At 59.1% G+C, this 25,897-nt stretch overlaps 2 protein-coding genes across 4 annotated transcripts; one reads left to right on the top strand and one right to left on the bottom strand.

The window, feature by feature from the left end:
• The first annotated feature begins 780 nt into the window (after positions 1–780).
• Positions 781–15,117, top strand: LOC115641468 (ribonuclease Oy-like). The gene is given in 11 exon segments (XM_030544670.1): positions 781–1,209; positions 1,212–1,328; positions 9,501–9,585; positions 10,622–10,679; positions 11,623–11,690; positions 11,771–11,828; positions 12,683–12,747; positions 13,153–13,266; positions 14,008–14,056; positions 14,259–14,333; positions 14,783–15,117. Coding segments are annotated over 11 exon segments (897 nt in total). The 5' UTR covers positions 781–1,169; the 3' UTR covers positions 14,951–15,117.
• A 2,442-nt stretch (positions 15,118–17,559) lies between these two features.
• Positions 17,560–25,624, bottom strand: LOC115641467 (ras-related protein ORAB-1-like). 3 transcript variants are annotated; one of them, XM_030544667.1, is made up of 7 exons: positions 25,422–25,624; positions 23,752–23,861; positions 22,544–22,616; positions 21,663–21,758; positions 20,597–20,651; positions 19,113–19,244; positions 17,560–18,952 (listed from the first exon to the last, which is right to left on the bottom strand). In XM_030544667.1, exons 2-7 carry the CDS (start codon positions 23,772–23,774, stop codon positions 18,603–18,605), a joined length of 729 nt encoding a protein of 242 aa, XP_030400527.1. In that variant the 5' UTR covers positions 23,775–23,861; positions 25,422–25,624; the 3' UTR covers positions 17,560–18,602. The 3 variants fall into 3 exon arrangements, with proteins under 3 accessions (XP_030400527.1, XP_030400528.1, XP_030400529.1); XM_030544668.1 differs by lacking the exon at positions 25,422–25,624 and adding an exon at positions 25,216–25,253; XM_030544669.1 differs by having other exon boundaries at positions 18,629–18,952; positions 20,556–20,651.
• Between the last annotated feature and the right edge of the window lie 273 nt (positions 25,625–25,897).

Below are 25,897 nucleotides of genomic sequence, written 5' to 3'. Positions count from 1 at the left end.
AGCGAGGTGATTTTTTTTTCCAAAGCACAATACAAAAAAAGAAAAGGCAAAGCAAAGCGCCCTTTTCTTTACGATAAACTCAAACCCCGTGTCAAATTTGCCAGCCGGTAAATGGCTCCAAAGGAGGGGAGTTTGCTGCCCCATAGCATCCTAGGAATATTGGGCTAAAAGGGACCTCCCAGGGTCAGCTAATCCACACCTCCCACCTGTGCTGAGACAGGACCAGGTAGCCCTGACTCCCCTTAGAATTCCTGCTGTCTACCTTTAATCTCCCTTGCTGTGGATTTGGACAATTTCTTTTTTGTCCTACCCACAATGGAGAACAGTGGATCACCGGCTGCTTTATGTACTTGATGACTGTTCTCAGTTCTCCCCTCAACCATCTCTTCTGTAGACTAAACCTGCCCACTTCTTTCAGCCTTTCCTCCTGGGTCAGGTTTTCTAAACCTGTCCTCATTTGGGTCAATTTCCTCCAGTTTGCCCTGAGGCTGCTCAGACTGACACTGGGGACCAGACAACTGATAGAATCCAGGAGTCCTGGCAGCTCCCAACCTCCCACTGCTCTAATGACTAGACCACTCATATCTGTGACACCCACTGAACTGGCCCCTGGTCAGCATATTTATTCCACCACCATCCTTAAGTAACAATCCGTAGCTCCAATACAGGGCTTACAAAGGACATCAGTATCATTATCCTTATTTTACAGATGGGGAAACTGAGGCACAGAGTGGTGCCGTGACTCACCCAAGGTCACTGAGCAGGCCAGTGGCAGGTCCAGGAATCAAACCCACTAGCTCACACTTTCTCCAACAAAGCAAAGGCTTCTGTAACTAAATGAAGGAAATAGGATAGCTGAATCAGGGCATCAGTCGCGGCGTCAGCTTCTCCCGCTGTCTGTCCCTGTTAACCTGTGGAACCCTCTGCCACAGGATGTTCCTGAAGCAAAGGCAGTGCGGGATCGGCGGAGCTGGGAATCAGAATCTCTGAGTCTTGGTCCAAGCCCAGCAGCTGCTGAGAGTATTTGGAAAGAAATTTGGATCCCCTCACTGTGCTCACGTTAGACCCACTCCACTCACCCCCTGCCCCCCAAAGGGGGGTCTTACCCTGACACAGTTTTTAAAGGTGCTTTTTATTGATTTCTGAGGATTGGGGTTTTCTTAAAGTACATGGCTTTCTGCTCTCTGCTTCCAGCCCCAAACAGGCCCCAGTGGGGCAGGGGAACCAGCTATTCCAGGCTGCCATCTCATTTGTTCTTCTGGGGGAAAGCAGCTCTGACCAGCGAGAAGACGGAGTAACAGGAGCCTGGAATGGCAAGAGAATGACTGGTAGGATTTTCAGAATAGAAAGAGAGGCCCAAACCCTACCGCTGCCCCTGATGCACACAGAACCCAGGAGTCCTGGCTCCCAGCCCCCCTGCTCTAACTACTGAACCCCACTCTCCTCCCAGAGCTGGGGATAGAACCCAGGAATCCTGCCTCCCACTTCTCCCTGCTCTAAACCACTGGATTCTCTTCCTCCCAGAGCTGCATACAGAACCCAGGGATCCTGATTCCCAGCCCGCTCCTCTAACCACTAGGAAATGCTACAACACGCTGCCTCATTCACAGCTAAATCTTTCCCCCTCGATACCTCTGCGAGTCCCCAAAGGGAAATGGGGCTAGAAAAGGATCATGACAACAGGGACGGAAACAGGCTTTGTTCAGTTTCATTTCCCTGTCTGGCCTGGGCTTTTATTTTAAGAGCTACCAGGCTTATGTTTGATTCAAATTGTGCTTATGACCCAGGGGGAATTTGCTGCAGCTCCATTAAACAACTAATAACTGAACCCAGAAGGGGGGATTCCTAGCTCCCTACTCTAACCACTAGTCCCTGAATTAGGGAGAGAACTTAGGATTTCTAGCTCCCAGCACAACCCTCCCCCACACTCTAACCACTAGACCCTACTCCTGTGAAATAGCTGTGAATAGAACCCAGGAGTCCTGCCTCCCAGCCCCCCCTGCTCTAACCATTACACCCCACTCCTTTCCCCAAGCCAGGGATAGAACCCAGGAGTCCTGCCTCCCACCCCCCTCAACCGCTACACCCCACTCCCCTCCCTGAGCCAGGGATAGAACCCAGGAGTCCTGCCTCCCAGCCCCCCCCACTCTAACCACTACACCCCACTTCCCTCCCTGAGCCAGGGAGAGAACCCAGGATCCCTGGCTCCCAGTGCCCCCTGCTCTAACCACTACACCCCACTCCCTGCCTTGAGCCTGGGATGGAACCCAGGCGTCCTGAGCAGGAAGCAGCACCTACCAAAGACAGCGATGGTCATAGTGAATCGATACAGCAAGCCATCCACCATGCCCCCTTTCAGATGCACAGGCAGGTCATTATCCGCCTAGGCAGAGAAGGAAAAGAGGGGGATCAGGAAACCAGCCACACCCCCCATAACTGCAAGGGTCCCTGCCCTTCCGAGCAATGGGACATCCTTTGTGCAGAGAATGGGACAGATTCAAAGCAAAGGAAAGAGCCGTGGCTGCCTGCACAGATGGCAGCATGGGGGTAGCGGGGTGGACTGTGGACTGCCACTTTAAGGGCTAGAGGCCTGGAGCCAGCCAGCCAGCCCCATCCCCTTAGCCCTGCCCCCACTCCTGGGCTGGGGTTAATTAGCAGAGCCAGCTGGGTGCAGATGTCCCTATAAAGAGCAGCAGGAGGCAGCCCTTGTCTGGGATGGCTGCAAGCCCTGGCCTGAGAGATGAGCAGCATGGACTGGATGGAGGTTTAAGCACTGGCTTTGGGGTAACAAATCCAGCCCCAAGGAGGGTGTTGCTGACCCAGAGAAGAGTTTGTTCTCATAGGGTGATTGAGGGAGCCCTGAGAAGTGGGGAAACTGAGGCAGGGAGGCTGTAGAGTGACTTCAGGCTCTGAGGGGGTGCACAGGAGGCAGCTGCCCCATTGCCAGTGGGGGGGGGGGTCAAGGTCCCATTTCTTCCTCACCATCCCCCTCACTCATGCCAGGATCCTCATGCACTAACCTTGCCAACACACTCACATGGCTACCATCCCCATTTAATGGGTGGGGAAACTGAGGCACCAATCGCTGCAGAGACTTGGATGCCTACCCCCAAGATTATACCCTGCATCCATGGCAGAGCTGGCAATAAAGCCCTGGAGTTCTGACCCCACTCTAACCACTGGACCCCACTCCCCACCCAGAGCTGGGGCTAGAACCCAGGTGTCCTGACCGCCAACCCCCTGCTCTATTCCATCCACTGGCCCCTCCCTGCCTCTCTCAAGCTGGGGTCTGTCTCACCTGAAAGAGCTTCTGATGTTCAGGGACTTTGTTTTTCAGCTGGTGGCAAGTGGAGGTGGCGAAGGAGCGGAGGGATCCCACGCGGGAGGTCTGTGACCCGAATGTGGGGAGGGAGGACAGGGTGGAGGAGGGCAAAGGTGATGAGAAACCTACAGAATAGAGTGAAATCAACCCCCCTCCACCCCCGCATAGGTCCCAGTGTCTGGGAGGAGATGGCCCAGTGCGGCTTGGTCCTGTTGTCTAGGCATTGATGCCAGGGGAGTCAATCCTGATTTACACCGGGCTGAGCGAGAGGGGAATGAGCCTTGGTGACCCAAGGGGAGTCACTCCTGATTTAAACCAGGCTGAGCGAGATCAGAATCATCTTGCTGGGTTCTGGTTTCCACACTGTTTGCATCTAATGCATGCAAATGCCAGTACAAGGCCCAGACCAGCAGAGACTCAAACCCAGGCTGAGGGTCAGGACTCTTGGGTTTTGTCCCTGGGCTGGGAGGGGAGTGAGGTCTAATGGCTAGAGCAAGGGGACTGGCAGTCAGGATTCCCACATGCCAAGCTACAACAGCTGGGCTGAATCAAGGGCGGGTGCAGGGGCGGGTGGTATAGTGGAGCCCAGGTTCAGGAGCTCCCCACCCTTCCACCATGTGACACCCCAGTGCAGCTTCTGTTTCCTGAACAGACGGAGCAAAAGCAGCAGTTGCTCGGATGTGAAAGCACATGTGAAAGTGGGGCTGGCTAGTGAGGCTGGGACAGCGAGAGAGATAGCCGGTGGGGATGTACAGCACCCTGCACCCAGGGTCTGGCTAATGGATTTACACTGCTGCATAATGGGGGTCACAATCTGGTTCACGCTGCAGGATCCGGGCTGCTGGGAGCACCTGGGCATCAGATGAGGCCAGAGTGAGAACCACTTAGTTTGCTACAAGATGTCATGGTGCTGCAGAGGCTGCTAAGAAACTCGTGGAGGGGTCCAGATTTCCCAGGGCAGCTTCCAGCCGGGCCTAAGGCCATTGCTGGGAGCAGGACTGGCAATCCCACTACGGACACCAATAGATCTAAAGTCACCTTGGGAAAGTGAAACTGCAGCTGCAGAGGCCTCTGTGCCCTTTCCTCTCCCTGCACCCCATCTCTGGGGTCTACCCTTCTTTTCTCCCCCTTATCTGTACCCTCCTTCTTTTTAACCCCCGAAGCAGCAGATCTAATCCACCTAGAAAACATCCCTGCAGCCCACCCGGGACTTTGGAGGATTAATGGCCACCATGGAATTTTAACACACAAGCCTACGGCCCCACTGCTTCCAAACTCACTGCTCCCTGGCGCCAAAGCATCATGTCCTTCTGGGCAGGGAACATTTATTTCTCCTGACCTAGCCCTTCCCATGCAATATTCGTCTTTGTACACCTAGCAACCTAGATGCCTTGCTGAGACCGGGGCCCCGTCGGGCCGGGCGCTGCCTGCACCCCGACCAAGATCAGGGCCCCATCGTGCCGAGTGCTGCGCAGACCCAGACTGAGATCAGAGTCAGTTCCTGCCTTGAACGGTTCCCAGTCTAAACAGCCGAAGGAAGGCTGATTATCCCATTTCACAGATGGGGAAACAGAGGCCCAGGGAGCTGCAGTGACTCGCCCCAGGTCACACCATGAGTCACAGCTCAGGCCACCCGTCCTCTGCCATGCCGCCCTCTGTCTAGCTGTTTACATGCCAGCCGTTTTACCTAGCGCTCATCCGTCCTTCTACCCACTCTGCCAACCCACCTGTGTACTGAATCTACATTCCGAAGCACACGCTGGCACAGGAGCAAGGTGCCAGGCAGATCCATTCCTGGGCATATTTCTCACCCCCTCCCCTTTTTTTTTTACATTGCTCTGCAGTTTCAGGGGCTTTTTGTGCCTGCCCCATCCCAGGCACGTAACAAGCCAACGCAGTGGCACCAGAATCGTTTCCAGTTTGTGGGAATCCGTGTCTGTGTGTGTATATGCAGAGGGGGGAGGGGGAAGAAGAGGGTCTCTGTTTTGGGGGGTTTCCAGGGTCATTATGGGGTGGCTCAGAAAACCAGAACCGGTAGGATCTGGTGAAAGCACTAAACGGACCAAAGCTGGAGTCAGGGCCTTTAACTGGGAATGTTCCCTGGTGCTTCTTCCCCTGGTTGTCTGCACCTGTTGTCTTTGTCGTGTACGCAGATGGTGAGGGCCTTGGGCCAGGCACTGTGTGAGTTCACAGTGGGGGCCTGCTCCGTGAGTGGGGCGCCTCTGCACTATCGTAATACACCTAAGAGCCATAAAAACGTACAGCACCTAACGCAATGGGGTCATGGCCCATGTCTGGCGTGTTACCATAATACACATAATAAGTTTCGCGGTGCCTAGTCGGGCTCTTGCTTACCCAGGGTGTAAATCAGGAGTTGCTCCCGGTGTTTACACTGGGCTGAAACTGCAGCACAGCAGAGGAGGGTCAGGGCCTCGCTATTGAAAGGCACCAGACTGACAGGTTTAAAAAACCAGCCCCCAAAGGCGAAAAGCTGGTGCCCAGCAGAGAACAAAGGTTAGAGACAGCAAAGCGCAGGGGAGTGATTCACACACATGGGTTGCACCTGAAGGGGCAGGGGATTGAATCTTGGAAGTGTTCAGATCTGGGGGGTTGGACCTCCTTGGAGCTGGGGGTATTTGGGGCTGTGAGGGGGTGTGTGGATCCAGGGAGGGGTTAGAGCTGAGGGGGTGTATGGATCTGGGGGGGTGGATCTGAGGGGGGTGTTTGGATTGGGGGCTTATATATTGGGGGCCTGGATCCAAGGAGTGTTTAGATTGGGGGGTGGATCTAGACAGGGGCTGGATCCACAGTGCTGTTTAGATTGAGGAGTGGATCCGGAGGGGGGCTGGATCCATGGGGGTGTTTAGATTGGGGGGGGTTTCTGGAGGGGGGGTGGCTCCACGGGGGTGTTTAGATTGGAGGGGTAGATTTGGAGTAGGGCTGGATCCACAGGGGTGTTTAGATTGGGGGCTGGATCTGGAGGGGGGCTGGATCCACAGTGGTGTTTAGATTGAGGAGTGGATTCGGAGGGGGGCTGGATCCACGGAGGTGTTTAGATTGGGGGGTGTCTGGAGGGGGGCTGGATCTATGGGGGTGTTTAGATGGGGGTGGTAGATCTGGAGGGGGGCTGGATCCACAGGGGGTGTTTAGATTGGGGGGTGGATCTGGAGGGGGGCTGGATCCACAGGGGTGTTGGGGTGGATCTGGAGGAGGGCTGGATCCACAGGGGTGTTTAGATTGGAGGTGGATCTGGAGGGGGGCTGGATCCAGAGGGGGGCTGGATCCACAGGGGTGTTTAGACTGGGGCTGGATCCGGAGGGGGGCTGGATCCATAGGGGTGTTTAGATTGTGGGGTGGATCCAGACGGGGGCTGGATCCACAGGGGTGTTTAGATTGGAGCTGGATCCGGAGGGGGGCTGGATCCACAGGGGTGTTTAGACTGGAGGTGGATCTGGAGGGGGCTGGATCCACAGGGGTGTTTAGACTGGGGCTGGATCCGGAGGGGTCCGACTGGAGACTTGCACCCTGATGAGGGGGCTGGGACAGGCAGGGTGTTTGGATCAGGGGGGTGGCTCTGAGGGGAGGTTTGCCCTGCGGAGGTGCGGGGGGGGGCGTTCATTACCAGAAGGGCCTGCATCGTCCTGGGCCTGGGCCGCGCTCTCCTCTCCTCTTGTCCCCTGCCGCCTTCTCTCCTGCCGCCCCTGCCCGTCGCCCTCTGTCCCGGCTTTACAAGGACGCTGCCGGGCGGGGGGCTGGCGCTCTGCCTGTCCCGCTGCCAGACCCAGGGCAGCAGCTGAGCTCGCGTCGCAAGCTGAAGCCAAGAGGCCTGGGCGTCTTTCTGGGGCCATGGACTCCCCCCCCATGGCCCCCTCGGGGGTGGGCAGAGAGGGCAGGAAAGGTCCCAAGAGGAGGGAGAACAGAGGCCTGAGGCTCAGGCCACTGAGGAACAGGAAACAGCCCCCCAAAAACCCAGCCCCCAGTATGGGGCATGGCCAGGGTGCACCGGGCTGTGGCTATTCGCTGCCCCCCAGGGCCCATGGGGGGAGGATCGGGGGCATGGCCAGAGCGCCCTGCGCTGTGGCTATTCTCTGCCCCCCAGGGCCCATAGGGGGCGGATCGGGGGCATGGCCGGAGCGCCCTGCGCTGTGGCTATTCTCTGCCCCCCAGGGCCCATAGGGGGCGGATCGGGGGCATGGCCGGAGCGCCCTGCGCTGTGGCTATTCTCTGCCCCCCAGGGCCCATAGGGGGCGGATCGGGGGCATGGCCGGAGCGCCCTGCGCTGTGGCTATTCTCTGCCCCCCAGGGCCCATAGGGGGCGGATCGGGGGCATGGCCGGAGCGCCCTGCGCTGTGGCTATTCTCTGCCCCCCAGGGCCCATAGGGGGCGGATCGGGGGCATGGCCGGAGCGCCCTGCGCTGTGGCTATTCTCTGCCCCCCAGGGCCCATGGGGGCGGATCGGGGGCATGGCCGGAGCGCATTGCCCTGTGGCTATTCGCAGCCCCCAGGGCCCATAGCGGGCAGATTGGGGGCATGGTCAGAGCATCCTGCGCTGTGGCTATTCACTGCCCCCCAGGGCCCATAGGGAGAGGATCGGGGGAGTGGTGGGAGCGCCCTGCGCTGTGGCTATTTGCTGCCCCACAGGGTCCATAGGGGGCGGATCGGGGGTGTGGCCGGAGTGCCCTGCGCTGTGGCTATTTGCTGCCCCCCAGGGCCCATAGGGGGCGGATTGGGGGCGTGGCCGGAGCATCCTGCGCTGTGGCTATTCGCTGCCCCCCAGGGCCCATGGGGGGAGGATCGGGGGCATGGTCAGAGCATCCTGCGCTATGGCTAGTTGCTGCCCCCCAGGGCCCATGGGGGAGGATCGGGGGTGTGGTCGGAGCATCCTACACTGTGGCTATTTGCTGCCCCCCAGGGCCCATAGGGGGCAGATTGGGGGCATGGTGGGAGCGCACTGCGCTGTGGCTATTCGCTGCCCCCCAGGGCCCATGGGGGGTGGATCGGGGGCGTGGTCAGAGCATCCTGAGCTGTGGCTAGTCGCTGCCCCCCAGGGCCCATGGGGGGCGGATCGGGGGCGTGGTCAGAGCATCCTGAGCTGTGGCTAGTCGCTGCCCCCCAGGGCCCATGGGGGGCGGATCGGGGGAGTGGTGGGAGCGCCCTGCGCTGTGGCTATTTGCTGCCCCCCAGGGCCCATGGGGGCAGATCGGGGGAGTGGTGGGAGCGCCCTGCGCTGTGGCTATTCGCTGCCCCCCCAGGGCCCATAGGGGGTGGATTGGGGGTGTGGCCGGAGCATCCTGCGCTGTGGTTTTTCGCAGCCCCCCAGGGCCCATTGGGGGTGGATTGGGGGCGTGGCTGGAGTGTCCTGCGCTGTGGTTATTCGCTGCGCCCCGGGGCTGCTCCTCCGTAGCCCTGGAAGGCACCTCCTCACCTGAGATGATCTCCCCCCATCCTCTCCCTTTACTGAGTGAGGAATATCCATCCTGGATCCACTTTGGGCAGCTCCCCAGACCCCTCGCCCCCACCGATTGAACTTCCTGATGGTGGTGGCTGAGGGCCCCCAGGGTCCCCGCACATCTGTGCTCGAGGGACGTGTTTTGCTGTATGAAGAAGTGAAACCAGCTCGAGGGCTTTCCATTTTTGGCTCCCCGGCCGGCTCCACCCTTCGGCCAGGCAGCGTCTCTCTCCGGCACTGGCCGGATCGGACCGAGCAGGGTAAGCTGGGCGTTCGTGAACTGGGATATCCAAGCCCAGATCCCTCCAGATTCCCGACTCCCAGCCTCCTCCTCCTAGTGCCCCCCATCAGGGCTGCCCAGAGGATACAGGGGGCCTGGGGCAAAGCAATTTCGGGGGCCTCTTCCATTAAAAAAAGTTGCAATACTATAGAATACAATATTCTCATGGGGGCCCCTGTGGGGCCTGGGGCAAATTGCCCCACTTGCCCCCCCCCGGCAAACCTACACCCCATTAACTCCCCCGGGGAGGTAACCGAGAGGTGTCGGATCCAACCCGGGGCTCCCCCACAGACCCAGAGATGATTGGCCGAATCCACCCCTGGACAGTGCCTTCCACCGAGGATGGGTGCTGCCCCGGGGGGGTTTGGCAGCACGTGGCCTGTGCCGTCCGGGGACAACCATGGCTGCCGTTGCTCCCCCGTGTCAGCAGTTTGGTACTTGCCTTGCAGGGACGATGGTGCGTGGGGCCGTGCTGCTGCTCCTGTGGCTGGCCGGAGCAGAGATGCTCCGGGAGGAGCAGGTGGAGCGAAGTGGGTAGGTGCCACCGGCAGTGAGTGATCCTTTGCACTGGTGCCTGCTGGCTCCAGCACTGGGGGGGCAGAGCGGGGTCCAGGGCTCCTGTTCCTATTCTTAGGGACCAGCTGAGATCTCACTGGACCTATAGGTGCACTGATCCCCATCCCCAGTGGGCTTCATATGGGGATTCTGGGGGGACTGACCCCTAGATTAGAGCCCCGAATCCCCACCTTCCCTGCAAGCAAGTTGCAGAGTGTCCCCTAGCAAGGGACTCTCCCCACTCATCCGGGGGGCAGGGAGAAGGGTTTGCATTGGTCACGATGTGGTGTGCAAGGTCTGTTTAAGAAACACAGAAGTAGGAACTGGGGAAAGCCCTTTGGGAACCTCTCTCCCCACCATGCAGGGAGCCTCCCAGCATAGGAGGTGGGCTGGGGACATGGCTGGAGTGCACTGTGCTGGGGTTATTCCTGCCCCCCAGGGGGCAGATTGAGGGTGTGGCAGGAGGGGCCTGTGCTGTGGTTATTCTCTGCCCCCCAGGGGGCAGATTGGGGGCCTGGCCGGAGGGCCCTGTACTGTTCCTATTCTCCACTCCATAGTGGACAGTGTTTGAGTTAGGGCAGCCCTGGCAGAGCCAAGAATGGGGAGTGGGGAGAAGGACAAAGGGGGCTTAAAGCCACCTCCCATCCTGGCCCTGCCCTGGGTGCAGAAATGGGGTGACTCTGAATCAGGCTCCAGATTTTCTACTTCCTGTCTGTGCTACTTGCACAGGCCCCCAGTGCTGCAGCATCTCGGCACCTCAAAATCTTTGGTGCTTTTATCCTCCCAACCCCTCCCCCACTGTGAGGCACGGCAGGGCTATCATCCCCATTGTACAGAGGGGAAAACTGAGGCACAGACTAAGTTACTCGCCCAAGGCCAAGGAATCTGTAGGGAGATGGGATTTGAACCCAGAGTCCCCAAGCCACTAGGCCACCCTTCCTTTCCACTTCCCCATCTCCTGCCCCCTCCCCCAGCCCCTGCATGGTCTCTGCAAAGCTCTGCTTTGCCTCTCTAGGTTTTGCAGCTGGAAGTGCATGAAGTTTGTCCAGATGTGGCCGGCATCGTTCTGCGTGGTGAGCGCCTGCCGCCCCACCCTCAAACTTTCCCCCCTATATCTGAGCCCTGCCCCCCAGCACCTCCACTCCCCCAGCCCTATACCTGGCTGCGGCTGCCACCTACAGGTAGCAAGCAGACCTGCCACATGTGCTGTCTGAAAAGCCTGGCATTAGGGAACTAAACCGGGGTGGCTGCCTTCCAGCTGGGCCCATGGTCTGCCCTAGGGGCCAGCTAGGCCCGTGGTCTGCCCTAAGGCAGGGGAGAATACCAGGTTAGATTGGTCTGGAGCAGGCGGGGCTGGGGGTGGGGGATCCCAGGTGTGATGGGCCCATTGCTCTGATCCCCTGGCTTGCTTTATGGAGCGTCCGATCCCTGGGTAGAAGCAGGGTGACAATCTTGCCCTCCCTCCTCCACCGCTAGACACTCGCTGCCTGACAGGATATTGTCGTTTCAGTCGGATGGGTCTGAACAACCTGTGTGGGTAGCCGGGCGACCCTCTGAGCGGACTCCCCGTGGTGCGTTGGGGCAGGGTAGCCTCTCATGGGCCCCACCCTAGTTCGGGGTGTGTGTGTGTGTCTCCATGTGGTATTTTGTGGATTATAGCAGCATCAGGTAAACCTCGCACTTCGCTGGGTAGGTGGTGACATCACTGTGCTACCGATGGGGAAAATGAGGCACAGGGAGGGGGGGTGTGACTGGCTCAAGGGCAGGCAGGGAGAGCCACAAATGGAACCCAGTCCCCCTGCTATAACCACTGGACCCCACTCCCTGAGCTGGGGATAGAACCCAGGAGTCCTACCTCCCAAGCCCCCTGCTCTATCCACTAGACCTCACTTCCCTCCCAGAGCTGGGGCTAGAACCCAGGAGTCCTGATTCCAGTGGGAATAGCTGAGTGTGTGTGGAGGAGGGGGTAGCAGGCTAAACTGGGACGTGACCATTTCCCGGTTCCTTTTCCTGGAGGCTCTAGGGCCGAGGTTCGACTGCGTCGTCCCAGAGTCTGCTGACAGCTGGACCATCCACGGGCTCTGGTGAGAGACGCCCCTCGAGGCGGGTGGGAGGCGCGGGGTCAAAGCGGCCTTTCCCCTAACTCTGTGCCCCTTGATTCCAGGCCCAGCAGCGTCATGAACTGCTGCAGCTGCTGGCACCTCTTCCCCTCTGACCTGATGGTAAGTGATGCCCCCCCCCCGACCCCACATCCAGTACCTCCTAATCCAACCACAGCAGGGCTGGGAGCCAGGACTCCTGGGTTCCATCCCTGGCCCTGGGAGGGGAGTGGGGTCTAGTGGGTAGAGCAGAGGAGGGCTGGGAGCCAGGACTCCTGGGTTCCATCCCTGGCCCTGGGAGGGGAGTGGGGTCTAGTGGTTAGAGCAGAGGAGGGCTGGGAGCTAGGACTCCTGGGTTCCATCCCTGGCCCCGGGGGGGAGTGGGGTCTAGCAGTTAGAATGGGGTGGGTGTTGGGAGCCTCTTCCTGGCTCTTCCACAGTCACCCTATCTGACCTTGGGCAGGCCAGTCTCCCTCCCTGGTGCCTCAGTTTCCCCATGTGTGCGAGAGGTACCAGTGTGAATGGATGCAAAGCGGTGGAGAATCTAGTCCTGTCTCCTGACATCTCCCTGGTAGCTGTGGGTAAGCAGCCCACTGCTCCTGACCCTGAATCAGGGATGGGCAGGGCAAGGCTGAGGGTTAGATCTGAGGAATGGAAAGAATAAATCTCCTCCTTATGTGACCCCACCCCAGGGGTACGTAGCTGGGAGACTGATGTGGGGGGGTTCTGCCACCTCTTGGAGTCCTGGCTGGGGGGGGAGGAAGGGATGATTACCCGGCTTGGGGGGCACTGGTGGATTGTGGTCTCATCCCAGAGGGGATGGAGCTGGAGCTGGAGCATGGCCTGCTGGGAGCTGATGTCTCCTCTGTACAGGAGAGGGTGACCTTGGGCCAAATTGTGGGACCCCTGTCCCCCACCCCACTCCTGGGACAAGGGAGGAGCCTCTCAGCCTTGCCTGCTTTTCTCTCCTATGCCAGGATCTGCCCAAGCAGCTGGCCCAGCACTGGCCCACCTTCCTCAACGCCAGCAACTTCAAATTCTGGTGAGTGAGGGGGCCGGGGAGTGTTGGGGGGCGGGAGGCTCTCAGGCCCATCGAGGGAGGAGGGGCTGGGTTGATGGAGAAGAGAGGATTGGGGAGGGGCTGGGGACGTGTGGGGAGGTTAGAGCTGGGACTCAGGGTGGGAAATGGGGCAAACTGCAGGAAGAAAGCGAGGGGGGTGCCATGGGGAGGGAGGGAGGGAAGGGAGCTGCAGGGGAGGGGAGAGAGCTGGGGGGGAGGGTAGTGAGGAGGCCACAGAGAGGATGCTGAAGAGGCCAGAGGCACGGGGAGGCTGCCGTACCGGGTCGGCTGTCGTGGCCGGCAGAGCCCCCAGCCTGGATTCCCAGCACGGAGCCTGGGGGGGGGGCATGTGACTGACTCATGGGCATTTATCCCCCCCCTCCCCAGGAAGGAAGAGTGGCAGAAGCACGGGACCTGCGCTGGGTGCATGGAGGCCTTGAGCTCCCCCAGCAAGTACTTCGGGGCAGCCCTTGACCTGCGCACCACGTACAACATCGACAGGTGAGCAGGGGACAGGGCGAGCCGGGCGCAGGGCAGGAGAACAAGGGAGACCAGCCCCCCTGTGGGGCTGGGGGGGAGACACTTCCAACCCCCCCCCCCTTGGTGACAGCAAAGCTCCCACTGGGGCAGGGGCTTGGTCTCTCACTGGCTTTGGGTTATGGGCCGAGCGATTGGGATGCCTCGTGGGGGAGATGGGGATCTGTCACGAGGTGATCTCTCATGAAGGGATCTATAGGGTTGGGATCTATAATTAGGGGATCTTCATCTGTGGGAGATCTGTACTGAGGGGATCTCTCGGTGCTGGGGATCTATAGTATGGGGATCTCTCAGTGTTGGGGGATTATAGTGAGGGGAGCTCAGGGTTGGGGGGATCGCTAGTGAGGGGAGCTCAGGGTTGGGGAGCTATAGAGGGATCTCTCTTTTAGGGTGCTGTACAGTCTGGGGTTGGGACAATCTTTAACAGGGGTCCGGCTCTCTCTTGGGGATCGATGTACAGTACTGGGGGGGTCTCTTTCTCAGGGGATCTGTAGCGGGGTACTCTCTCTCAGGGGGATGTTTATGGGGTGAATAGGGGCTCTGTCTGGGGGTGGGTCTGTCTATGGGCAAGATGGGGCTAACTCTCTCTGGACGGTGCCTATGGGAGGCTGACGTTCTGGTAGCACTGCAGTGCTGGAGTTGCGGGGTGATTTTTACCTCCCCCTGCCCCTCTGTCTGACCCCAATTCATCTCCCTTTTGCACAGAGCGTTCCAGAGAGCCGGGATCCTCCCGTCCTGCAATCACAGCTACCAGGTACTCCCGAGGGCTGCTGTCCCACAGACTCCCTAGGGCCCCGTCCCTGGCATGAGGGGCTCGGCTAATCCCGTCCCTTGGGATCCCTGGCTTTTCCGGCTGGATTTGTCCTTGGCAGATGATGGTTTGTGGAGGGGGAATTCCCACCCCCGTCACTACCCCAATGTCCTGCTTGCTGACCCGTCCCATCCTGCCTCCGCAGCTCCAGACCCTCCGGGAGGCTTTGGTGCCCATCCTGGGGAAGGAGCATCAGCTGCAGTGTGTGACCGATGGCCAGGTGGGTGCCTTTGTTACGCTCCCCAGGGGCCTGCGGGCAACAGCTGTTGGGTAGGGTAGGAGCCATCAGGGATTCTGGGTAATAAACAATGGGGCGCTGGGTGTGAGCAGAGGCTATGGGGCATTCTGGAAAGCAGAGGCTGAGGTGCTGGGGTTGGGCAGAGCCCCAGGGGATTCTGGGTAACAGAGAATGGGACATGGGGGTTGGGCAGGTGCAGCGGGGGATTGTGGGTGCTGGGGCCGAGCAGGGGTTGGGGTCACAGAGAATGGGGCTGTGGAGCTGGGTAGGGCTGTGTGTTTTTGCTGAGCCTCCATGGCCTTCTACTGAAGCTATGAGAGGACCTGTCTCTCCTGCAGCAGGGAGTTCCGCAGGTCAATGCATGGCAAAGCTTTTATTTCTGCTCCTTGGTTCTATGCCTCATGCCCTTCTTCCCTCCCACTGTGCCGCAGGCCCGCCAGATCCTGGTGCAGCTCAAGGTCTCTCTCTTCAGCAACTTCTCTGCTGGGTGCCTGGAGGAAGAAGCCCGGGATTTCTCCCCCTACCGGCCCTGCGAGAACCAGAGACGCATCTTCTACTTCCCTCCGAACCAGAAGAACCCACGGGACCCCTGCCCCTGACCGGTGGTGGGAGTGAATGGGAAGGTCTTGTGGCTCAGCAGCAGAGAGCCCCAGGGAAGGCTGGAAATAAGGGCCTCCGTCACCAGAATAAAGTCCTCGGGAAGGATCGACTGAGTCTCGTGCATGCGATTATTTTGTTAGCACGGCCCCTGCTACAGAACCACGGCCACTGGCTACAGGGGACCCTGGCATCCAGGACCCAGCGTGGTTAAAAAGGAAACAAATTCCCATAGCTGAGGGGGTAAAGCAAGCGAGCCCTCTAGAAGGCATCTGCCTTGCTCTTCTGTACCTGGCACAGACAGTGGGGCAGCTGTGGGGACAGCAGGAATACCTGGCCCTCAAGGCTGAGCTCACCAACCCAGTGCCTTTGCTCTAACCACTAGACTCCCCTCCCCTCCCCTGCCACAGCCAGAGATAGAAGCCAGGAGTCCTCACTACCAGCCGGTCCCCCACTGCTCTGACCACTAGACCACACTCCTCCTGCAGAGCCAGGACTAGAACCCAAGAGTCCTGGCTCCCAGCCCCCATGCTTTAATCACTGGACCCCTCCTCCTGGCGCTGGGAATGGAACCCAGGAGCCACCCACCCCTTGCTCTGCCAGGCCCCCCCTTCTCTGTTCACCTGCTGTGCCCCGACCACGCCCTGTACCCGCCTGTGCCATCATCTGCCACCAGGCACAGCGAAATCTCCGGCTGCCGCAGCCCCCAGCCCAATCCAGCTGTGGGCATGCCATTCTGGGGCCCTTGCTGGCCGGCCGGCACATCTAGCTGCTGGGAATGGTTGCAAGCTAAAGTGGGAACCTTCACATCGAATATCGGGGCACGGCTGCCCATGCTCAGAGGGTTTGGCCTGGCTCCTGGAGGGGATTTAGGTGCCTCATTCCCACTGAAATTAATAGTGTGTGTGGGGGGGAAGGCTGTATGTTGGGGTGACACCAATGAGTGGTTGTGACGAAGTGGGGGGTTTTCTTGGGTTTTCTGTGTTTTCCCATGCAGAGGGAGGGGGACTCAGTGTCCCTGGGTGTTACTGGTTTAACAAGGTGAGGGGAGAAGGAGTTTGTTGTTACAGAGGACCGGAGAGGGAATTTGGGACCCCGGCCGATGGCCTGGAGGATGGAGACCCCAGCGACTGGTGACCTGGAGGCCCAGCTCAGGAGTCACAGCCGGTTCTGGCCAGTGGGATGACAATGGGCTGCGAAGAGAGGACCCGAGGGACCTGACCAGCTGGTTCCAGCCAGAGGGGCCACAGGACAGAAGAGAGGAGAGGAGACCCAGACCATCTCGTTTACGAGCCCGTTTACCTGGAGAGAAGACAATGGACAGAGGGGGCTTGGGATATCGGATGCCCAGCTAGGAAGCAGGGGGGCTCTGGGCTGGAGAGGAGCAGACAGAGCCCAGCTGGATGCAGGGAGACTGGGATGTGCTGGGCTGAGGGAGGCCAGGCCTGTGGCCCTGAGAGTTTCCTGTGCTGTGTTCAACCCTCAGTAAACCCTCCTGTTTTATGCTGGCTCAGTCACTCTGGGCTAGGGAACAGGGCTGCATAAACCCCTTCGGGAGTGGAGGCCCGGGGGGTCCAGAGCGAGGGGACTCCCTGAGGGGGCCTACGGCGAGAAACAGGTGTGCAAAGGCTCCGAGAGGTGTGGCTCTGGGAGGTGGAGGGGCCTGACCCCGAGAGAGTGGACCCCCAAGAAGGGCTGTCTCACTGAAAGGGGCACCCCCCACGGACCGCACGGGGCCACGATCTGTGAGTCCGTGACAGCGGTATGTGCCTAAAGACCTTTAATGCAGTGGGCCGTAGCCCTTACACAACCAGCTGCTTAGGCCAAAGGTTAAACGAAATGGTACAGTACAGCCTGCGCTGTCTCGCTGTGTTCCCTAGGGACATTACGCTGAGATCCCTCATGACTGTGTCTTTGTCAGATTTTTTGGCTTCCTGTTCCTGTCCTGCATCCCGTTCCTCAGCTGTGAAGGACTCGCTTGACTGGCCTGTTTAGTTTAACCTTTCCTTCTGCTTCAAAGCCATCAGCCTTAAGAAAAGCAAGAGCCCCAATGAGGTAACTGGGGCCTCCTGGCTGGGGAATATGATGCAGGCAGGAGGGAGCATGGCCAAGGGGTTAGAGCACTGGCCACCCGAATCTTATCCCTAGCACAGCCCTAGGGCCTGCTGGGGGTCCATGAGTGAGTTACGCCCCTGCTCGGTGCCTCAGTTTCCCCATCTGTAAAATGGAACTAAGGCTGTGACTCTGCTTAGCAAAGTGCTCTGGGCTGGACTGATGCAAAGCTCCAGGAATCAATTGTAGGTGGAGCCTTTAATTCCTAGGGCACCTGCAAGCCCTAAAAATCTCAGCGGTATTACATAGCAGGGATAAACTGCTGTCCCCGGCCAGTACATGCCATTTGTGAGCCCCACGACCTGCCGCCAGCGGTGGGACGTGCCTGTCAAGCCCTGGCAGACAAGCTGCTTTTAGAGGGTTAACTGTATTTTAAAGGCAACAGGATAAATACCAAGGGCAAATTTTCCAGCAATTCTATTAACCCAGCTGCCATTTCTACCCCCTACCCCGTAACCTCCTGCCCCCATCAAACACACATCCCTTTAAATCCCCCACCCCCCAGGACAGGGACCGTCCCGCTCGGAACAGGCTGGAGCCCATCAACGCAGCAAGGTCCTCATCCCCTGTGGCCCTGCTCAGTGGGGAGGGATTTTGCCAAACTCTCCCCACCTTGGGCTGGAGGCAGCTTTTGAAAACATCAGTTGTGAGCAAAGGTGTGTGTGTGGGGGGCGGTTTGCAAACCGGGGAAGGTGGGGGGCGGAATTCTGCCAGGGAGGCAGGATTGAAATTTGACCCTCCTTCGAATCTTTCTAGTCAAAAACCTCCCCGTAAGCCAGGCTGGTGCCTCACACACCAGAATTCCAGCATTCAGCCCCTAGCTGGTGGGGGAGCTCGCTCGGCTCTAGAACGGGACATGCAATCTCGCTGAGACGCCAGTGTGATGAAGACTCCAGCCCGGCACAGAGAGAGCTCCTCCGCTGGCTCACCGCTCATGGTGTTAAAAACCTGCACCCCATTTTCCAGCTGACCCCGCCCAGCCACGGGATTTCACTCTGGATTAACAAGGCCCCTGCTCGAGTCGCCTTTCTGCCAAGCTTTGAATGTTCAAGCCACTCTTCAGTCTTGAGCCGAGGGGGGAGAAATTCAAGCATTTGGACACGAAGAAGATGCTAACTTGGTGCCAGACGCCCACGAGGTTGTGTTAAGAGAGGACACAGGCTACGGCGCATTCTGCTTTTGTCCTGGGTGTCATGGCACAGTTCCTCGCTGCTCGATCTGTGGCTACGGCGCCTTCCACCCCCATGCAGGAAGGCATCGCGCGTCCTTCGGCATTCGGGGATTCCTTCCCAGGCCCGGCTCTGTTCGGAGCAGCTGGTGCCCTTCCATAGGCCTGAAGGGTGCAGAGCAGGGCTGGCTGTATGGCCATGCAGCGGGGATCGGGAATGACCGGGGAAGGAGAGGATGGAGCTTGGAGTACCTCAGCTCTCCAGGAGCCCAGATCAGTAGCTGGCCCTGAGTGTCTCTTGGCTAGCCAAGGGGGAAGGTGCGCCCACGCGGTTGGAGAGGGGTGCAGGGAGCTGGATCACAGCCTGTAAAAATCTATTGCAAATAAATAGGGTGCTGCAAAGGGTCCCCTGCCCAGCCGTCCTGATCCCCAGCCATAGTCCCAGACACCGAGAATCTCCCCACCAAGGGGTAAGTGGGTGGAGAAAATCCCCTCCCTAACAGCAGCCCGGACCTCCATCGCCGCCCTCCCCTGCGCCGGCCCGGCCTTGCCGCAGGGGGGCGCTCTGGATGTGGGGGTTGGGTTGGTGGCTGTCGCTGTGGGGGAGGCCGCTGCCCACCCGGTTCTTGATCTCGGCCGCCATGGTGACAAAGGCCTGCTCCACGTTGGTGGCTGTCTTGGCGCTGGTCTCCAGGAACGGCACCTCCAGCGTGTCCGCGTATTCCTGCCCCAGGGGAAGGAAAACACGAAAGGCCACGGTTAGTGCCGGGCAGATCCCCGCCTTGCCCTGCCAGCTTGGTTATTCACGGGAGCCCTCCCCTGGTGCTTGTGGGCTGGGGTTTAAGTGTGCGACACGTGCACTATTCTTCCCCCCGGGTACTGACCTTGGCCGTGGTGTAATCCACCACCTTCTTGCATGTCAGGTCGTTCTTGTTGCCCACAATCAGCTTGTTGACGTTTTCGCTGGCGTAGCGGCCGATCTCCTCCAGCCACAGGTGCATGTTGCTGAACGAGTCCTGGGGGGAGCGGAGATGGGAGAGGGTCTAAGAGTGATGTTTCCAGAGACCCAGCGCTTTCCTGATTCTTTCTGGGAAGTCCTGCTCCCAGGGGGTTGAGGCAGGGGCCTTGCCTGCAGTCTAACCCCCATCTACATCTGGGGGCAGGCCCATCAGCCTTCACCTGATCCACCCCCCGCCAGCGTGGGATTGTCCCCTACAAGTCAGGGGAACATGTCAACTTGCATGTCAAAGAACGGGCGCCTTCCCATCCAAACTGAACTGAGACCCACCAGCTTCTGTCTCACACACACGTCCCCCAAAGCGACCATTAATTGGGAGTGACTCTCAGGCGTTGCTCCCTTGAGCGGGACTTGAATCCACAGCCTGGAGGGAAAGGCTGCACTGCTCCACTCCCAAGCAATGGACTTAGCCAGTCTCGGAGCGGCTACCCTCTTAGAATAGAATCTCAGGGTTGAAAGGGACCTCAGGAGGTATCTAGTCCAACCCCCTGCTCAAAGCAGGACCAACCCCAACTAAAGAGACCCAAGACACTCCTGGCCACGCAGGCGTTGGGATTTTCAGCCCAGCAGATTCATTTACATTTCTAGCAAGACTTGATTTCTCCTCCTCGACTTTAACAAAGTTGGTGCTGTTATTGACACAGAGTCCTTGGCTGGCACGGAGCTGCTCTGAGAGAATGCAGAGATCATTCGCATGCAATGCTCAGGTCTCCCACCAAACGCATGCAGCTGCCTCTAGGGCGGAATCAGTGTGGCAGCTGTTTTAAACGACAGGCAGCGCACCGCTTCATGGAAGAAATCTCACATCTGAGATCAGCCCAGGACAGAAGGCAGCCAGGTTTGTATCTACTACACACAAGCCAAAAAAGGGCTGTTCATTTAAAATAAAATCCCCATGCAGATACCATTAAATTTTCCTCTGCACTTTCACTGGGAAACTGGATTCTCCTTCCCTTCCGGCCTTAAAACGCTGCGTAGTTTCTATACAGCTGTTGAAACAGCTGTTACATCCCAATGCAGAGGTAGCTTTCCCTCTCCACTAGGTGACATGATCCAGAGCCACTGTGCCCCACCCCAGAGGTGGCTGCATCTCAGTGCCGGGTGACATGATTCCAGTATAAACAGCTGCCATGTCCCACCCCAGAGGTGGCTGCATCTCACTGCAGCGTGACATGATCCTGGCACAAACAGCTGCCACGTCCCACCCCAGGATGAAGAACCCTGATAAGCCACAGTCATTTATAACCAAGGGCAAGTCCGTACCTGGCATAATGCCCTCCCTTAGGAAGGGCTCTGTGGTCAGACTCACCTGGTCCGTTACATCATACACAATGATGATACCATGCGCACCTCTGTAGTAACTGGATGTGATCGTCCGGAAGCGCTCCTGGCCGGCCGTGTCCCACTGCAGGGCAGGGAAAGAAAGACACATGGACTATGCTCCTTCCCACCACTAGAAAGGGAACCCAGGAGTCCTGGCGCCCAGCCCCTCTCACAATACTCCCTCCAAGAGCCAGGGATAGAACCCAGGAGTCCTGGCTCTGAATTCTCCGCTCTAATGGACTACGGAACCCAGGTGTCTGGATTCCCAACCCCCCAGTTCTAGCCTCCGGCCAGCATTCCCCCCCAGAGTCAGAAATAGACTCCTTGCTTTCAGACCCCCTGCTCTACCCATTAGACCCCACTCCCCTTCCAGTGCCTGGGAGAGCCCAGGAGCCCAGCCCCCTGCTCTAACCACTACATGGCCCCCACACCTCTGATAAGCAGCAAACACAGGGAAACCAGCAGCTTTCTGCCTCCAGCCACGTCCCTGCCCTAGCTGTGGGGAAGCTCGCTTCGAGGTGGGGGAGAAACACACGAAAGAGCTTGTCCGGGTGACGAAAACAAGCGGGCGGCACCACCCACAGGGAGCAGCCTGGATATGCAGGACTGTGATGGCACGTTGGCTCCGAGCTCTGCAGAGGGCGCTGCTGAGCCCCCCGACTGGCTGGCCTTGGGGGTGAAAGCCCCAGACTCAGTTCCCAGCTCTGCCCCTAACTCCCCATGTGAGTCGCTGCATCTGGCATGATGAGGGAACCCCCCCCACAACCTTGTCTGGGGGCCGTGCAGCACCCGGCGCGACGGAGGGAACCTCCTGACCTCGCCTGGGGTTCGGGCAGCATCTGGTGTGGACCCCCTCTCCCCCATCAGTGTCCATGCAGTGTCCTGTGATTGGGAGCCCATAGAACCCAGGAGTCCAGCTCCCAGCCCTCCCCCGCTCTAACCCACCAGAACCTACCCCCTCCCAGAGCAGGGAATGAAACCCAGGGATTCCGACTCCCTGCCCCCCCCTGCTCTAACCAGTAGACCCCACTGCCTTCCTAGAGCTGGAAATGGAACCCAGGGGTCCTGACACCCCCGACTGCCATGAACTCACTATCTGAAGTTTGATAGTTTTCCCCTCCAGCTCGATGGTCCGGATCTTGAAGTCCACCCCGATGGTACTGATGTAGCTGTCTGTGTAATTGTCATCCTGGGGAAGAGAGGAGGGACAGCGAGTGATGGGGCATGGGGGAGCCCAGCAGGGCCCCTCAGCCTTCCCCAGACTGAGTGCTCCCCCAACACTGTCCCCCTGCCATCATGGTGCCACTGTGCTGCCCACCCCACAGCCCCTAGGAACTTCACAGCGACTAAAAGCTTAGCACCTGCTTCCCCCGCTCTAAAAGCCTAGCCACTGGAGCTAAAGGAGAATCCCCATCAGCTCTTAGCAGCACAGGGGCTAGGACGCACAAATGAGCAGTTCCAATTCTATCCTGGAGAGGACAGTGGCTGTACCCTATTAAGATGCACAAGCCCTCAACCCCTCAGGTTCAGGCCATACGGTATTTTTATCACGTCACAAACGGGGAAACTGAGGTAGGGAACAAGGCAGCAACTCGCTCAAGGTCGCACAGCGAGGGGCTGACTGAGCTATGAAGAGAAGCCAGGAGACCTGATTCCCAGCCCCCTTCCCCCATCTCTCCCACAGCTCTAACCCACTAGACTTTGTTTCCACCCATCATTCTTGCTTCCCCCACTGGATGGGAGAAATTCCTTCATCAGGGTCCTTGGTTTCTCTCCCTCCTTGGGCCTGGAGAGGGGAAGAGCTGTTAGAGTCAGGAGTGTCCATGGTCCCCATGGGGTGGGTGACCTGGCTTCTAAGCACACCTAATAGCAATATAAATGTACAGCGCCTGGCACAATGGGGCGCTGGTCTATGAGCAGGGTGCCCAGGCACTACCGTAATACACCTAATAAATAATCATCTCTGATACTCACCGCGAAGCGCAGCAGGAGGCAGGATTTGCCAACCCCGGAGTCCCCGATCAGGAGGAGTTTGAACAAGTAGTCACTGTTGGGGAGAGGGGAGGATGACTCCCTGAAATGCTGTGTGGGGGGGCAATTCTAGCAGTTGAGTAAACCCCCCCCCTTCCGCTGCAACCAAACAGCCGCCAGCAGGGATCCAACAATGGACTCAGCGCAGGAACCGCCAGCCCCTGATAGTGGCTCTCTGATAGGGGCAGGTGATTGCAGTGGCTGCGGGTGGCCAACAGGGAGCGACATCACCCCGCTCACAAGGCCAAGGACCCCAGCAACCACCCCCATCCCTTCTAATGCCTGCCAGGAGAACACAGGGCTCCCCCCCACCCATATGCACACAGACACCTCCCCCCAACGGATCCTGTTCCCTTCTCCGAGAGATCTGTGCTTAGCACATCTGGGCACATTAACAGCCCCCCCCCCACATCTGGGCACATTTCCACACGTCTCCAATATTTCCGGCCCACCATCTGCTTAATGTGCCCCATTCACCCTATATCTCCTCTGCAGACAATTCCTCCCCCGTCCCAATATGATGCACCCCCACCCCCTTTTAAAAGTAGTTAAAGCACCCAGGGAGATGGAGGTGGACAGCATGGGCAGGCAGCCCTCAGAGTGAGGGGAATCCAAGCATCTTGCAGGGGTGCACGCAGGGCCGGCTGCAGGGTTTTTGCCGCCCCAAGCAGCAAAAAATAAAAAAGACGCGATTGCTGGCAGATCCACAGCTCTGCTTTCTTCTTTGGTGGCACTTTGGTGGCAGGTCCTTCCCTACGAGAGGGATCGAGGGACCCGCCGTGCCGCCCCTTCCCCTTGGCCAGCCCAAGCACCTGCTTGCTGTGCTGGTGCCTGGAGCTGGCCCTGGTTGCACGGTAGGGAGACAGGGTGGTACGATGCTGCAGGATACAACTGATTTGTGTCTTAGTCCATCCCAGGGCTCTCCCATCTCTAACCCCTGCCCCCTGTGCCCCACTGCACAGGATTACAGGGCGGGCGGGCAAGCAATGCCAGCTACTGCGGTTGTTTATGCAAAGGGGACGGCTGCCCTCCAGGAACCGGGCTGAGACCCACCCAACTCATTGCATGCAACGGCCACCTTTTGCTCAGCATCCCCCCCACCTCCTGCCAGCCATGCGATGCAACCCCTGGTTCTGGCAGCCCGGACTCACTATTCTGGATTGATGGTCGACATGGCGGCGTGGGGGTGTCCGGGGTCCGGCTCAGAGACGGTGCTGCTTCGAGGGAGGGGGGCAGGGGATCCCCAGGCTCTTGCTGGATCCTGCAAGGCCAGTGACAGGGGGTGCGGGAGAGAGACAAAAGGGATTAATGGTGCAGTCTAAGCCCCTCACCAAAATGAGATGGGGGGGGTTATTTCCATTTTAATCAGGGGGAAAGAAAGTGATGTGCCCAAGGTCATGCAAACTGGTGGCAGAGCTGGGAGTGGAACCCAGGAGTCCTGCCTCTCAGTTGCCATCCCTGGTCTAACCACTAGACCCCACTCCCCTCCCAAAGCTGGGATAGAACCCAGGAGTCCTGGCTCCCAGCTCCCTTGCTCTTAACCACTAGACTCCACTACCCTCCCAGAGCTGGGGCTAGAACCCAGGAGTCCTGGCTCCCAGCCCCCTGCTCTGCTCCATAATAATGCACTGTGCTTCCCCGGCTCCTTTAATCCCAAAATCTTCACACCCCAGTGAATTACCCCCGGCAACCCACTCTGGAAATCAGGTTTTCACCCCCACGAGCCACGGAGAAGGGAAAGGACTTCACAAGGTCACACAGGGACTGAGGGGGGCCAGAGCTGGAGGAGAAAACACACCCCAGCCCACAAAGTCCTGGCTCCCAGCCTTCCCTGCTCCAACCACTAGACACCCCCCTTCTCTTCCCTTCCCCTCCCAGTGCCAGGAATAGAACCCAGGAGTCCTGACTCCCAGCAACACCCCCGCCCCTAATCCTATTCCGCTCTCAGAGCTGGGAATAGAACCCAGGAGTCCTGCCTCCCAACAATCCCCCATCCCACTCCTATCCCTTAGTTGCCTCCCAAGCTGCGGCCCAGGCAAGATTCAGGGGGAGGCTCATGGTAGGAACTGGCCAGTTTAATCAGGATGGTGGCTGGTGGGCGGGCGGAAGGGGAGGGGGTTTACTCTCTTCCTACATGGGCCAGTCCCCCAGGGTGGGGGGCCAATTGGGGACTTGGCAGCCAGGCTGGGCCTGGAGACATCTTGGGGGGCAGGGGGAACGGGGGTTATACCCAGACCCTCCCCCTCATTCCACCTCCCCAGTCTTCCAGCAGGCTCAGCGAGGTTCCCCCATATCTGCACCCTGTACCCCAGCCCTAGGGGTGTAACCCCTGCTCCCCCCGACGGTTCCCTCCCTGCCCCTCCCCCCAAACCTGCTCTCTCATCCCTCCTGCAACCTGCCTCCAGCTCCTCCCCCCCGAGACCTTCTCCCCCTATTGCCCCCAGTTCCTATACCCCAGCCACCCCCCAGCATCTCCACTGCCCCCCCCCAGCCTGTCCCCCGTGCCCATACCCCAGCCCCGGCCTGTACCCCAGACACACACCCTCCGATCTACTCCCTCTGCCCCCCACCCCGCAGCCGCAAGGGAAGCAGATCCCCCCCCCCAGCTCAGCCACCTTGAGCCGGACACCCGCTCGACGCAGTAAGATGTCTCCCCGGCCCAGACTGCAGCATCCTCCCCGCTCATCCGCCCCCGGCTGTAGCACCCCCACCCCGAGCCCAGCCGGGCGGGGGGAGGTGGGTCCCCAGCGTCTCCCCCATGTCGCTGGGGAGAGGCCGGCGCTGCTGAGACAGCCGGTGCCGAGTGAAAATCAGCTTTTACCTGGGTGCGGGGGGGGGGACTCCCCCTTCCAGCCCGATCGCTCCCCCCCTGCCCCCGAGCAGGTGCAGCACCGATCCCTTTCCAGCCGCTCCCTTTCCCGAAAGGGGGGAGCGCTCCGATCCCGTCCGGGGAGGTGTAAGCAAATATGCCCCCCCCACCGCAAAAACCCAGCGCACAGACACAAACCCTACGTTATTGGCAGGCTGGGCGAGCCACAGCCAGGGATGGAGGCGATTGGCTGAGCTCCTGACCCAAATCTGGGTGGATTTTGTTTTTTAACCCTTCAGAGGCTGGAGGGAGTAGGTTAAGCTGGGAGCTGCCCCCGCCCCGCCGTGTGTGTGTGTGTGTCAGAAAGGCCCATTGTGATCACCAAGCTTCTCCTGCCCCTCGCCATAACTCAGCCCCCTCCCCCTCGAATTGAATGAGGGAAGATTTTCACAGGCACCAAATTCAATAGACTTGAATGTTTTCTGCTC

Source organism: Gopherus evgoodei, unplaced genomic scaffold, assembly GCF_007399415.2.
Source record: "Gopherus evgoodei ecotype Sinaloan lineage unplaced genomic scaffold, rGopEvg1_v1.p scaffold_34_arrow_ctg1, whole genome shotgun sequence".
Classification (NCBI taxonomy): Eukaryota; Metazoa; Chordata; order Testudines; family Testudinidae; genus Gopherus; species Gopherus evgoodei.
This window is presented reverse-complemented; position numbering and strand designations above follow the sequence as displayed.